Source organism: Anastrepha obliqua, chromosome 4 (genome assembly GCF_027943255.1).
Source record: "Anastrepha obliqua isolate idAnaObli1 chromosome 4, idAnaObli1_1.0, whole genome shotgun sequence".
In the NCBI taxonomy this organism is placed as follows: domain Eukaryota; kingdom Metazoa; phylum Arthropoda; class Insecta; order Diptera; family Tephritidae; genus Anastrepha; species Anastrepha obliqua.
This window is the reverse complement of record NC_072895.1, coordinates 9,067,294-9,082,937: the sequence shown is the minus strand read 5'-3', so window position 1 is coordinate 9,082,937 and position 15,644 is coordinate 9,067,294. Positions and strand designations below refer to the sequence as shown.

Genomic DNA, 15,644 nt, shown 5'->3' with positions numbered 1-15,644 from the left:
TTGCATGGCATTTTTAAATACCTCAAAGAAATAAGTATATGTGCAAGGGTATTTTCACAAGAAAAACTATACAGAAGCAGGAGAAAGGTTCAACCAATAATTTCAATATAGGTATGTGACCTGGTCTATGAAAAGGTACCTTACGTGTCAAAAAAGCATTTTTCACTTTTTTGTTGATTCGACTAGTGTGCGGAGGGCTCTTTAAAATGGTGAAAACCAGAAAGTAATAATTTGTTTAAAAGTTTGTTAAAAGTAAAAAAAAAGAAAAGTACAAATACGAAAATACAAAAGTTAACTTGTTTTTTAAAACGATTTCTGCGATTTGCATTAACTTTTTCTTATTTATATATAAAAAAAATGTTTTTCACTACTTCTGTGATTTTATTGATATTGTGATCTATGCTGAAGAAAATAAGCCAAACCGGATTGAAAAATATTAATATTTAAAAAAGTTACAAAGGTTTTTAGAAGTTTAAACACGTAAGGTACCTTTTCGTAGACCAGGTCACATATATGTATTTAGAAAAAATAGGAACAAAAAATTATACAACAAAAATTCAACTTGACTAAACTTATTAAATTAAAAAAGAAACTACGTAAAACAACTTCATATGAAATAAGTATATGTGCATTGGCCTATCAACGCACAGTGTGACTTTTTTCACTTTTAGGATGCCAAAATTAATAACAGCCAAACCAATGGAGCAATTCATTTCAAATTTTGCAGTGTGGTTGCAGATACCTAAATCTCATTTGAGAATAAAAATGGGCGTGATACGCCCACTTTTTTTCCTTGCCCACATATAAGGTAAAATTTCACATTATCATATTTTCTACTTTAAAAGCAGTTTCCAGTGCCAATTTAAATACAAATTGTTTAGATTTCTTAACTTTAGCTTAGAGGCTTATGACTAATATTTAAAAGATTTCATTCAGCCCCTGGGTGCCTTTTTATACTACATTATACTGCTCAATGAAGGAGATAATCACAAATTGTTTCAATGATATCTTTATTTTATTAATAGTAAGAAACAGTTTCTAAAGATTAAACATAACAAAACATGAACACTTATTCGAAAGGAATTATTCATAATACTTCTTCCTGGGCCAGCAATGCAATTAGACTGACTGGCATATTGTGCCTCTCATATTCCCTCAAATAAAGATCGCTTGTATTGTCAGATTTCTCTTTTGGCATATCAATTAAAAGCCCAGTTTCGTTTCTAAATCTGCTTTGAATGCTTTCCTTCCTCTGTTTCAGTTTTTCCTTATTTTCGGCGCCTCTTTCACACCATGTCCTTAGCTCCAACCGATATGCAATGTGCAACATACACTCCATGCACCGTATCCATGAGTGAAGTGGTGAAATGCCGAATCTTAGCGTGTTTGCGTCAACTTTCCGTTCCGACAAAGCGCTAAAATTATTCATATCCTTCGCTGAAGCACCACATGTATAACACGCTTGAAATGAGGTATATGCTGAAAGTGCATTACATACTTTACCGTCAATCATACACAAAATTAGTGTACTAGTAACTTTAAAGTTTAAATTTTCCATCTTAATTATTGTAGGAAGAAGATTAGAAATTTGCTCTTTCACAATCTTTACTTCTCTCACAATAGCATCTCGCGTTTCTTTTTCAAACAAAAATTCCATGGGACGGCAATATCTGGTTGATGATGGAACAGGGTTACTCCATATAACAACTCTACGTTCATTAACTAGAGTATACATTTGGAGAAGTACGAGTGAAACAAAAAACGTGCTGCTATCAGATTGATTTTCTTCGCTGAACTTTTGCTTATACCGTTTTTGCTCCAAGCCATCGCCACCCCATTTGAAAGTCACGAAAACTTCTTGAATACTGGGAATCGACAGCAGTACTTCTTTTTGTGCGTTACACAACCTTTTATACGGTTACTGTGATTTTTTCTGGGTAACATAAAGCTTTGGACTTTTTTATGCAATTATACGACGGATCTAATTTGGGATTTATTTCTGCTGTATGCTGTCTATGCATATTATAGTCATGTGTTGAATCATTTGCATCTATTATCAGCGCAAGTGCTTGGTCTGGCGATAAACTTTTGTTGCGCTCTTTCGATTTTTTCAACACAGTACCTTTTGACGGTGAAGACAAACACAGCTCTTTAAATAATATTGCGGAATTTCTCTTACCGTTTGATCTAAGTCCCATTTCTGCCGCCATTAACACTTGTTCGCTATTTGATACTGCTAAAAGACTCTTTGCTTTTCTTTTCTTTGTGCGAGGAGAAGAATCGGAAAACGCCACATGTGGTCTACCTACATTCGATCTAATAGAGGATGAAGTTGATGGCCCAACATCAAGACGGTATTTTCCAAAGTCTTCACTCTTGGAAAACGAACTATAATTACGGGCTAGAACACGGGCCTTAACTCGGCAAGACCCCTCCCACTTTGAAGAAAATTGGTAACACAGTTTTTTTTTATACGCTCTCCTAGCTTTTTAGTATCCACGTCTCTTCCGATCACCGCAAAAATTTTCTCTAACACCGCATCACGACGCGTTTCTTTTGAGCTCGTCAGCCAAATTTCAAAAAGTTCTTTACGAGGAATCGCCATGAAAACTTCTTTTAAAGCTGTGGTAGCAAATTGTAGCAAAATTTTATTCCAGTATCTGAAACACAGAATCCTAAAGGTCGTTTCGCTGTTAAAGAATGGACGGAACTCGATGGATCAATATAAGTTTTTCTCAGCAATATATCAAAAATAATATTAAGCTATGGCTGTTTTAGTGATATTTTACTGAGCGGATTTGTATCGATAGTAAAAACTTTATAAACCTCTTACTTACCCCTGAAGTACAAAATTGTTGAAATTTAATCAGCAAATACTCAATTTTATGAAATTGATACTTATTCGTATTATATCTTTTGACAAACTTCACAGCGATTTTCGGATAATAAATAAAAATTATTCAATTGACGCACTGGCTTGTGTTTGTAAACGGTTATCCTTCTTAAAACTATTGTTTTGATAAATTTTGAGTACACTGTCGTAAAATTTGGTCATTTTTACACAACATACCGAAAGAAAATCATTTTTGCAGAACTTTTTTTTTTTTGAATTTTGGCATCCTAAAACGATAAAAAGTCACAGTGTGCAACGTTTCTATAACTTTCGATTTTTTAATAATTAATATGTTTCCCATTTTGAGAAAGGCATCATTTATACATTTAGGCATACTGTCTGCCAAGTTTTGAAGAGTGGAATCACCTATCTTATCACACTCTTCCAGTAAAGCACCTTTCAGGTCTTTCATTGTCTCAAACTGCCGACCATTTTTATAAATAAGGGCCGACAATATTCCCCAGAGGTCCTCAATTGGGTTTAAATTTGGACTTAGTGCTGGCCAATCCAGAACTGAAATTTTTCTTGACGATAGGAGGGCCTTAGTTAAACGAGCCGTATGGATTGGGGATTTGTCTTGCTGTAGCACCCAGTCGTCTCCGTATATGTTTCCAGCAAATTCAATGAGAACATCCTCTAATATTTCAACATAGAATTCAGCGTGGTTCTTGTCGGAATAAAACGAATTGGAGACTTTTCACCATGACCGAAAGCGGCCAAAATCATCAAAGACCCGCCACTGTTGTTCCGTTTATGACGCGTTTACCATGGTTGACTAAGGTCCCGCCAATATTTCTGACAACAGTCTGGACCATCTAAGTTGAACTTTCTCTCGTCCGAAAATACAGCGTTTCGGAATTCGTTAGTCCAAAATTTATAGGTATTTTCCGGCAAATGCTAAACGAGCCTTAATGTGGCGTGCTAATAGTCTTGGTACCGGCTCCCGCAAACAATATTTAAGTGTTCCGTCCTCGACCAAAATTTGATGTATTCGTCTATCGGTGACCTTAAGTCTTAAATGGTGTTTAATTTCCTTGTAAGATATGTCTTTTTGAGCAGCCAGACGACGAATTTCTCGTTTGTATCTGCTGTCGATGATAGTTGGCCTGCCGCTTCGTTTGAGTTGACCATATGTTTCGGGATTTTTAGTAAAGTTGCTGATGGTATTCGTGTGCCGATTTACTCTAGCAGCAATTTCATGAATACAGACCACGCTCTTCATCGGATAAATGTCTTCCACGTGGCATTCTACAGATTAACCCATCAATAATTCAATTATTCTTTATTCAAAAGAAGTAATCTATTTTACTTACATTTTTCTTTATGATATCAATGCAAATAACACAAAATTTGTTGATAACTTGCTCTCTATGCTTGCCAAATCAATACTAATCTTTGATTGCACATATACTTATTTCATATGAAAACCATAACTCGCAACACAAATTTGTAATAACGATGCTAAGAATAATGACTAAAGAAGAATTTTGCAAGCGAATAGTTAAGTTGGACTCCAAATACAGACTTTGGCATACCAATCAAAAATGTACCGTTACTATCAAGAAAGATATCGGTATAAAAGACTTCGCACATATACTTATTTCTGTGAGGTAGCAGACTTATCGTCAGCATTTCGTGTGGGAAAATAATGTGTGGGTAGCTGCCCTTGATATTGACGTAGCACATCTTGTTATTGTAGCAGCACATAAGCAGGTGCAGTTTCTTATTACATTCAAAATAAGTTTGAATGAAAAATAAGTTGGAATGACAAGTGTCAGCTACCAAAGGACTCTGCAAGTTTTTGTGAATAATCACGTAGCCGGTGTTAACTTAACTGAAGTTAATTGACATTAAAAAACTTTATCCCAAATTTTTCACGATTGAATAAATCTCAAAATCTCACTAATTCCCGATATTTTTCAGTTCACTCTCTACTTCACTCAAACCTTCAAATAAACCAATTTGCCAGAAAATCTATCACCATGGCCCAGATACCTCGCTCACTTGTCATGAAATCGCGCTGACCTTTTTATGACTTTTATGCAATATGCGAAATTAAAATTACACAGATTTTATTAATAATTCACTTTTTATTACTTAATTGCATTTGTAAAAGAGCATTTTTCTGCAATTGCCATCATTCCGCTTTCCGAATTCGGCCACCACAATAAAGTTTGAAAAATTTTATAATCGTTGCACTTTGTGGTAATCAGAGCATAACTGACTCCTTTATAACTGGAGCGCGTCAATTTGCATATTTATGGAGGGCGCAAAAAAGCAAATTGAAATAGACAAGAGCGAAAAGTATAATTAAAAGGCTACTAATTATAAGGGAACGCGTACATTTATATTTGCACCTACACACACACACACACACATGCGCACATAAACTTGCACACGCACAGGATAAACGCCGCTGAATACCAAACAGCAAAACAACGGGAATACACCAAAATAAACAAGAGAAAGTAAAGTGTGGGTAAATAGCAAATAAAAGTATTACAAATAAATGAATGTGTGTGTGTGAGTGTTTATTCGAAATATATAAACAGTAATTATAAAAAAAAACTACTAACATTTGGAAGCGCGCGCAATTTGCACTTCATATATCCTGCGGGGTGGCAAACGGAGAAGCAGAGGAGAGATCACAAAAAAAAAAAAAACGGGGCAACCTAAGGGAATGTGGGTAAATAAAAATATGTAGATATGTGCTCACTATACTTTGACATGCATGAGCATGTGTATGTGTATGTGTGTATGCAACTTGGTGTGTGTGTGTGTGCCGCAGTCATTTTTGAAGCTTTCATTACACGTTTGGCTGAGTCAACAAAACAAATTAACTGCCACCAATACAGACTGCAAAGCGCATAAACTCACTTTCGCACACATACACGCGCAACTGCATACATGCACATAAAAGTGTGATAATAAAACTTCATAATTATAAAAGCGGATAAAACGGAATTGTTTGCGAGTGTAAAGTGAAGTTTTTTTATGGTTGCTTGCCTTGCTAGTGGGGGTGTGCTTGTGTGTGTGGGTACAATGTTTATTTTAATTAGTGTGGCAGCACTTGATGTTGTTTTGTCATAAAATATCGCTTTGTATTTGTGTGTGTGTGTAGAATGCGCTTGTGGTGGTGAGCGCGTGTATATCATTGTCACACTTAAATGTCAATTTAAAAGGTAATTTTTCAAATTAACAGCTCCAAAGCGCGAAAGGGCAAAGGGGCGAGATAAAAAAAAAAAAAATAATAATAATAATAAAAATTAACTGCCAACAATACAGAAAGTGGATTTGAAAAGGCGTACACTATGAAAATGATACATCAAGCGAAAGTTTTAGTGCGCCAACAAATATGTTTGGATGTATGCGTGTAAATATGGGTTGCTTTTGCAGGTAAGACTTGCCAATGTGTGTGTGTACATAGGCACAAATGCATATTTGCATTTCGAATTTTTGCTATGGTGTAGTCCAATCCAATTTAATCCAATGAAAAATCAGTGGAGGTTAATGAAAGTTGCCACCTTTGGTAAATTATGGTGGCTTTTCCATTTCACGCTGAATGTTTTGTTAATTAATTTATTTTTCTTTGCTTTTTTGTTATTTTAGTACTCGTGCATATATACATATGTACACATTCAGTGCAAAAAATTTAATATTAACAAAAAAATAAAATAAAAAAAGTAAGAAAAAATATGAACGGTTTTTTCAATAGCGACGCATTACTTTTTATTTAAATACAAGAACACCTTTAAAAAGGTAGGCCGATTTGAGTTGAATATGCCGAATATCTGGATACTATTGCGGTGTTGTAAGAGGCTGAGTTTATGGCAATAATAAAAGCCGCGACACTGGTATAGTATAATGCGATGCCCTGAGGTGATAGCTATTGGGTTGGGGAATAAGTTCATAGCGTTTTTATATTTTCTTTTATTTTACAATGATTTTTGTGCTGTTTGGAAAACGGAAGTATTCATTCGATAGAACTCTTTCTGCTCTACAAAACTGTGTTAATTGTATTTTTGAGTTATTTAATTTTTTATTGGTTTTGAGGCTTAGAAATGGAGTACCCAGGAGGCAAAAACTAATATTTTCAACATCTGCTCTTCTTTGCTTTTCATCCAGGTCAAAAAGCTGCCGAAGCAGCTCGGGACATTTGCGACGTGTATGGAGAAGGTGTCATAGGCGAGTCTACAGCACGGAAATTGTTTGTGAAGTTCAAAAATGGCGACTTTCACGGCGATGGCACGTCCAGCAGCGAAAGGCCTTCTGAATTCGCTGAAGAACGTCTCAAGTCACTTTTGAAGCCGAACGGTCGCCAAACCAGTCGTAAATTGGCGGAAAGAATGAACTGCGATCATAACATGATACTCAATTACCTTTACTCAATGGGACTTATCGAAAAATAGATAGCCTGGGTGCCTCACGAGCTCAACGAAAAAAAACCAAAGAAAGTCGCCTTCAAATTACTTCTCAGCATCTCGGCCGCCATCGAGCAACACGCGGTGCCTATACGAGTCAATATGAAGCAAAGAAAGTAGTGGCTGGCTCCAGAAGATACGCCAAAGCCGAGAGTCCCGCCGGATATTCATCCAAAGAAGATCATGATATGCGATTTGTGGAAATGGAAGGCCATGGCGCACTGAGAAATGTTCGAAAAGGATGTCACGGTCAACAAGGAGCTCTACATTGGCCGGCTACAGCGCGTGAATGTGGCTATTCGACTGAAAAGACCTGATCGACATGCTTAAACCATATTCCGTCATGGCAACGCGAGGCCTCATATTGCACAAGTCGTTAAAGCCGCACTTCAGGAGTTCGAATGGAAGGTCTTTCAGTATCCGCCGTATTCTCCGGACCTTGCACCGACTGATTACCATCTTTTCCGCTCCCCGTCAAACCTTCTGAAGGGCGTTACCTACGGTAAGAAAAATGCCTTTAAAACGGGCTTAATAAATTCTTTGACACCAGACTCCCTTAACTAGATGGCTGAGTTGAACTGAAAGGCTGATGAACTAGCGAAACTTGGCTTCAAGATGACTGATAAGTACGCAGGGAATGACATACGCATAGCTTTACAGCCATATAAACTACTTATTTTTGAGAAAATTGTGAGAACTGTGAACGAAATGAAATAATATAAAAAAGGTTAAGTTTCGTTAGCGGAAATTTATATTTATTTATTGAAGAAATGGAATCTGTATGGCCGCTCTTAATTTGAAATCGAGGCCCTCGAGCACACTTTCATCACTTTTTTTAATTTCACCATTTCAATTTTCTTTTAAACGTGATTCTAGCTGTTAAAATATTTTTTAAGGTTTGATCTACGCATCGCTACACGCTTACCGGAAGTGTTGAAATTATAAAAAAATATTATGAATGTACATGTCATGGCCTCGGTGCATAGGCAATCGCAGTTGCAGTATGGAAAAATTTGAGCGTTAGTACGATTTTTTGGACCTTAAGCCACCAACCAGATAGAGATTATTGCGAAGTTAACAAAACCTAACCGCGGTAGAGGCCTGTTATAAAGAAGACTCTGAAAAAACCATTCGACGCTGATCATCTTAGTTTCCAGTAAGATTTAAGCCAACATCCATTGTATTGATGTGAGAATTGAAGATAGATACCTATACAATAATGAAATTCTAATTTGTTGGTCCACACTAGGTATTTTGCTCAGGTTATTAATGTAGTTCATACAAAAAATTTGTCTTGGGAAAATTGTACTAGTTAAAAAAAAATTATTAAAGAAAGGTTAATAAAATTAATTCATACAAGAAAATTTGTGTTAACAGAATTGTACTAAAAAAAATATGGTATCAATATAAAAAAAACTTTTTTAGGAAGTTAGTATAAGTTAAAAAAATTTAGAAAAAAAAAAATGAAAAAATAAAAAAAATATATTTTAGGATGTTGAAAATAAAAAATATTTATTTGCAAAAAAAAAATTTAATTCAAAATAAAAATTTGCGTTAGAAAATCTGTACTAGTTAAAAAAAAAATTAATAAAAAAATTTCATTAAAAAACAATTTTATTTTAGTAAGTTAGTACCATACTTAGTTAGTGAAAAGAATATTTAAAAAAAAAATGTTAAAAAATATTTTAATTCATAAAAAAGTAATTAGGTTTTGAAATTGTATTGCTTTAAAAAATTAATTAAAAAAATGTCCTTTAGGAAGTTAGTATAAGTTAAAAAAATTTACAAGAAAAAGTTTATGAAGATATATATTAATAATAAGAAAAGAGAACACACACTTTTTTTATGTTTTTTTAGTTTAAATATTTTATCAGAAAAGATAAAACATAGTAAAAAAAACTTATTTTAGGAAAATTGTACTAGTTAAAAACCAAAATATTAAAAAAAGGTTAAAAAATATTTTTATTCATAAAACAGAAATTAGTTTTTAAAATGGTATTACTTTAAAAAATTAATTAAAAAAATAGAAAACAAAATTTTTTTTAGGAAGTTAGTATTAGTTAAAAATTTTTATTAAAAAAAGTAAAATTATCTATAATTTAACCATGAATCGTCTTACAAAGGAACAACGCTTGCAAATCATTGAATTTTATTATAAAAATGCTTGTTCTGTTAAGAAAGTTTAAAGTCGAAAAATTGTGTTCAGCGACGAAGCAGAATTGTCGATTTTGGAGTGAAGATCAGCCAGAAGAATTGCAAGAGCCACCAATTTATCCAGAAAAGGTCACAGTTTGGTGCGGTTTATGGTCATTGGACCGTACTTCTTCAAATATGCTGCGAATCGTAACGTAACTGTGAATGGTGAGCGCTACGCTGAAATTATATCCAACTTTTTTTTACCCAAAATGCATGAGCTTGACTTGCATGCCATGGTTTCAGCAAGACGGTGCCACATGACACACAGCACGCGTAACAATGGACTTGTTGAGATACGAGTTCGGTGAACATTTCATTTCACGTTCGGGACCTGTCAATTGGCCACCCAGATCGGGCGATATAACGCCTTTGGATTATTTTTTGTGGGGCTATGTTAAAGTTCATGTCTATTCAGACAAGCCTGCTTCAATTAACGCATTGGAAGACAACATTAAAGCATTTCTATGTGAGATACCGACCCAAACATTGGAAAGAGTATGCCAAAATTGGACTAAGTGGATGGACCATTTGAAGCGCAGTCGCGGTCAACATTTGCATGAAATAATCTTCAAACATTAAATTATATGGAGTGTACTATCGATTTAAATAAAAATTTCATGTATTTTTCTGAATTTTACGTGTGTTTTTTTGAAAAACTTTCCTGTAGCTTTTAGAAAATCACCCGTTAGTTTAAAGAAGTCATTAAAAAAAATTTTGTTAAAAATAAATAATTTATTTTGCTAAGTTGGTATTAGTAAAAATTTACGAAAAAAAAGATTTAAAAAATAAAATAAAAATTTCCAAAGGCAAAATTTTTAATTACTTACGTTAAAATTTATTTCATTTGTGGTATTATTTGTATTAGTTAAACAAACTTATTAAAAGAAAATTTATTGAAAACTAATTTTTTTAACTAATCCATACAAAAAACGTTAAGGATCATGCGTAATTATTAATGTTACTAATAATTAAAGGAGAAAAAAACTCATTAAGAATCTTAATTTATAGCCCGAAATCACCAACAGTTTCACTTATTTATACCATTTTCTAAGAGTAGGAATTTTCAAAATGAATTTTTATTTTTATTTTTTTATTTTATGCTTCTTAAAGTTAATGCATTTAAACCATTTTTTTTTAACTTTTTCGAAAAACGCTCAGGTACTTAATAAAAAAAATTAATTAGGTTTTAAAAAAAAGATGCGCGAATGCTTGGTGAAAAGCGAAGAGGACGACCGCGGTTAGACGACGTTGGGGACGACCTCAGAAGCATAGTTGTGATCAACTATCGTAGTCTGGCTATGCACCGAGATGCATGGAGAAGAATTGTGGAGGAAGCTAAGGCTCACAACGAGCTGTTATGCTATGAAAGATGATGATAAAAAAAATGGCCTGGGAATGCAAAAAGCTTTGAGTGTTTTATCATTAAAATAATAACATTTTAATTTATATTTTTAAATGAATAAATAAGTAAAAAAAAAAAAATAGTAATAGTAACAATTGGGTTTCTTTCGCCCGCAGACGATACAAGTGCGATAAAAATAATTTTGCTTGGTAAACTATGCCTGCTTATATTTTCAAAACAGGTAAGTAAACATAGCAATTGCCTCTGAGGTAGTCATTTATCCTTTTCCGCGAAACGCATCTTCTAGCGCAGGCTGTTCACCCGCATTTTTATTCTGCGCCGATTTCGATTCACGAAAAGCTGAATAAAATTAATAGAAATTATCTAGGCTTAAGGAAAAGAATAAAAGGGTGTTTGTTGTAATAACATTGAGGGAAATATACTCTCAAATAATATTTAACTCATTGACTGACTTATCCAATTGCGCCAATAAAATTTGAAAATATATTTACACTTCCATGAATCTTGGGCCAAAATGCAAATTTCAGTACTTCCGCTTGTTAGCAACTCATTATTGCATTTGTATGAGTTAGTAACTAATTGCATTTCCTTAATTCTAATTGTTGGGAGCAGCACCTAATTTACATTACATGATTTAAGCATAGGGTTAATTGTATAGTTTTTATTTAATAATTTAGTATTGTAGTCTAACTTATAAGATTGTAATATTTTTAACTCGTAACACCTGGTCACCCTAATCCTTGTACTTGTCCTTGAATTATATTAATACACATTATCCTATATTTGTCATTTTCCTAACGTTCGTATCAACGCATTCTTATGTACATACATTATATATAAGCTGTGCTAAGCAAATATTTCGACACTTGAAGCTCGACATCAGCTGAGGCCGGTGAACTTAAATATTGTAAAGGGAGTAACAAACACACGAACGCGTAAACTCTAAGTGTGAAAAATAAAATTATAAAGTGGTTGGAAAATTAAAGTGTTTAATTTATTTCAAAATTAATAGCTGCCAAAAAAGCTTGGTGGCTCAACATTTTTGGTGACCCCGACGTGATTTTCGTGTGTTCTAATTGTGTAAAATAGAAATTATTATTCAATATAATAACATTTGTTATCCCTTCGAAAACATCGTGTTACGGTAGTTAATTATTGTCGCGTAGTCGTTTAATACCTACCCAATAAATAAAGTCGTTTGTTAACTTTGTGCGGGACTTGTAAAACAAAACAGTTGAAATCGCAACATATATTTCTATTTACTAACTTTCGTGTTACGGTAGTTAATTATTGTCGCGTAGTCGTTTAATACCTACCCAATAAATAAAGCCGTTTGTTAACTTTGTGCGGGACTTGCAAAACAAAACAGTTGAAATCGCTACCTATATTTCTATTTACTAACTTTTTCAACGGTTTCCGTGTACATAGAACCGTGCCTATAAATTCGTGCGCTATCAATATAACCGGTCAGTTAATTTTAAAAGTCCAACGTTCAACATGTCGCTCAGTCCAGGTAATGGTACCTTCATTAGAGGCGATTCACCAATTACTGCACCAACGAGTGGGCAACCGTCTTCAGATCGCGTGTCGTTTTTAAAGCTGAAAACAAGGTCAGTCTTTAATCGACTTCAGCATACAGCAGCAGAGATGAACACCGAAATGCTACAAGGCATGGATGAGTACGGCTTGGCAGCAATCATGGAATCAGTGGGAGATTTGAAAGCAACATTCACCGCCGCTCACACCAGTTTAGAGGAAATGGATTTTGAGTCTATTGCCAGTGACCTGCCCTGCAAATTCGATGCTACATTAGTGAAACTTAAGGCGAACCTGCAACGAGAGATTGGGAGACGTAGCACAGGTCAGCACTGCTCGACATTTAGAGCGAACACTGGTGACTCGCAGTCGATCATCGTGAATGCCAATCGTTCTCGCCTGCCTTTGCTAATGCTACCGAAATTTAGTGGCGCGTACACCGAGTGGAGCAACTTTTTCTCGATGTTCACCTCCGTCATTGACAACGATGGCGACCTAACGCAAAGCGATAAGCTGCAATACCTGCGTTCCTGCTTGAGTGGTGCTGCTTTGGATACTATCCAATCTCTGGAGATAAACGAAAATAATTATAAAAATGCATTAGATTTACTCAAAAAACGTTTTGATAACAAGCGAATTATATTTCAGGCACACATCAGACAGATCTTTGGGCTGGACAGGGCAGATGCATCCGCAAGCAAGTTGCGGGAGTTGACGGACAAGGTTACATCACACATACGCGCATTGCAGTCGCTTGGGTCACATGAACAAATCGCTGACTGCATTATAGTTGAACTACTAATCCAGAAGTTGGACAAGGCTACTCAATCCAAGTGGGAAGAAAATTCATCTAGCAACGAACTGCCGTCGTGGGATCAGTTAGCTGCATTTTTGGAAAAGCGGTGTCGTACCCTCGAAAATGTGGAGCATGCCATACAAACCCAAACGGATCAAGTTGAAAGAAACAGTAAAACTGTAAGTACAAATATAAGAAAATCATTTGTCGTTTCGAATGCCTCTGTAGGTGGTTGCGCGTTTTGTCGGTGCCCTGATCATAGAATTTACCACTGTCAGCAATTTTCCACTCTTTCTCCAAATCTTCGCCAAAAGGAAGCCAAGAAGCTCTCGCTTTGCCTTAACTGTCTAAAGGGTGGCCATCAAATGAGAGATTGCAAATCTGGACCCTGTAGAGCTTGTCAATTGAAACACCATACGCTTTTGCATTTTGACCGCACATCTTCTGCTTCAACTTCTATATCAGGCCCACTCACGCAACCACCCACATTGAAATCAAACACCATAGCTGCAACATCATCTGTCCCTGGCCATGCCCTCACTTCGAGATCTCCATCTGATGCTGTGCTTCTAGCCACTGCAGTCATTTTTGTCAAAAATCGTGCTGGTACCTTCGTGCCATGTCGGGCGCTTTTGGATTCGGGTTCCCAGCTTCACTTTATTACAAATCGTTTTACTAATCAATTACAACTTCGTAGGACCAAATATTCGGCGGCAGTTTCGGGCATCGGGGATGCCAACCTGTCAACTGAAGGCTATTCGGTCAATGTCGTACTGAAGTCGCGGACTTCAGATTTCTCAACGCACATCACTTCCGTCGTTGTTCAAACAATCACTGACAATCAGCCTGGTTTTTCAGTGAGCATCGCGGACTGGAACGTCCCTTCGAACATCCAACTAGCTGATCCCAATTTCAACATACCTCAGCGTATTGACTTGCTCATCGGAGCAGGACTATTTTTCGAACTTCTCTGCGTTGGACAGATACAGTTGGCGCCCGGATTTCCAGTTCTTCAAAAAACTCTTCTCGGTTGGGTGATATCAGGTGGTGGTCAACAGACTTCTAAGCTTTCGTCATTTGTGGCCAATCAAAGGTCTTCGAGAGACATCGACTCTGATACCCGACTAGACGATTTGGTACCTCGCTTCTGGGAAGTAGATCACGTTTTTGAGCCAATCACTAAAACAACAAGGGAGGAGCTCGACTGCGAGGCGCATTTTCAGCAAAATGTTTCGCGTTTACCTTCAGGCGAGTACTCGGTTCGCTTACCTTGGAAATTCGGCACAGAATCATTAGGCGAATCATACACACAAGCAAAGCGACGATTTGAGAGCCTTGAGCGCAAGGAAGATAGCTCCACAACAAAGCTCAGGGTCGTTTTGGATGGTTCTGCTGTCACAACTTCGGGCCTCTCATTAAACGAGATTCTAATGGCGAGGCCGACCATACAACCCAAACTTTTTGATATTCTTACTCGCTTTCCCGACAACATTTTCCAGTGCATTTTGTGGCGGGACCTTCATCACATTTCTGATGCAGAAAGGGAAACCTTCCTTAAATTCGATGACGCACGACACCTTAGAGGCACCAGAAATTCTAAACGGTCTGCACTATCAACAATAGCTCGAAAACCTTTTGAGCACATCATGGCTGATTTGCCTAAGAAGAAATGTTATATCAGCGTCTTCATCTGTTTCGCAACCAAGGCCGTATGGAGGGAGCTAGTGAAGGACCTTCCAACAGGTGCTTTTTTGGAAGCTCTCAAGCTATTTACGACAACACGCGCCATGCCAAGCTGTATTTGGTCAGACAACGCAACCAATTTCGTAGGCGCTAAGAACGAGTTGAGATACCTAAAACGCCTACTCCTAAGCCAAGAGCACCGCAGCAAGGTTCACGTTCACAACCTCAACAATGGTTTCGACTGGCGATTCATACCACCTCGTTCACCACATTTCGGCGGCTTGTGGGAAGCCGCAGTAAAAATGGCTAAACAGCACCTGTACCGCACTTTTGGCTCTCCAATTCTTAGTTCCGATGAACTACGTACTTTGGTATGTCAAATCTCTGCTATAATTAACCTCTTGTACCTCTTTCAGAAAATCCAGAAGACCTTGATGTTTTAACTCCAGGTCATTTTCTTATTGGCGGCCCGCTTACAGCTGCTCCTGAGCCTAACATCAGGCATTTGAATTACAATCCACTCGGTCACTGGCAGCGTGTCACATACTTCTAACAACTATTTTGGAAACGGTGGAGCGAAGAATACCTCACTCTTTTTCAACAAAGAGCAAAATGGCGCACCCCTCACCCCAATGTGCAAATCAACGATATTGTATGCTTTAAAGCGCCTCTTAAGTGGCCTCTTGCGCGCATCGTCGAAGTTATTACTGGTGAGGACGGTGTTGCACGAGTAGCTGTTCTCCGTACATCCACTGG

At 36.5% G+C, this 15,644-nt stretch overlaps 1 protein-coding gene across 1 annotated transcript; it reads left to right on the top strand.

Moving 5' to 3' along the window:
* The first annotated feature begins 12,370 nt into the window (after window positions 1–12,370).
* Window positions 12,371–15,441, top strand: LOC129246441 (uncharacterized). Its single transcript, XM_054885277.1, has 2 exons — window positions 12,371–15,251; window positions 15,305–15,441. The coding sequence occupies exons 1-2, from the start codon at window positions 12,371–12,373 to the stop codon at window positions 15,439–15,441; spliced, it is 3,018 nt and encodes a 1,005-aa protein (XP_054741252.1).
* Window positions 15,442–15,644: the final 203 nt, after the last annotated feature.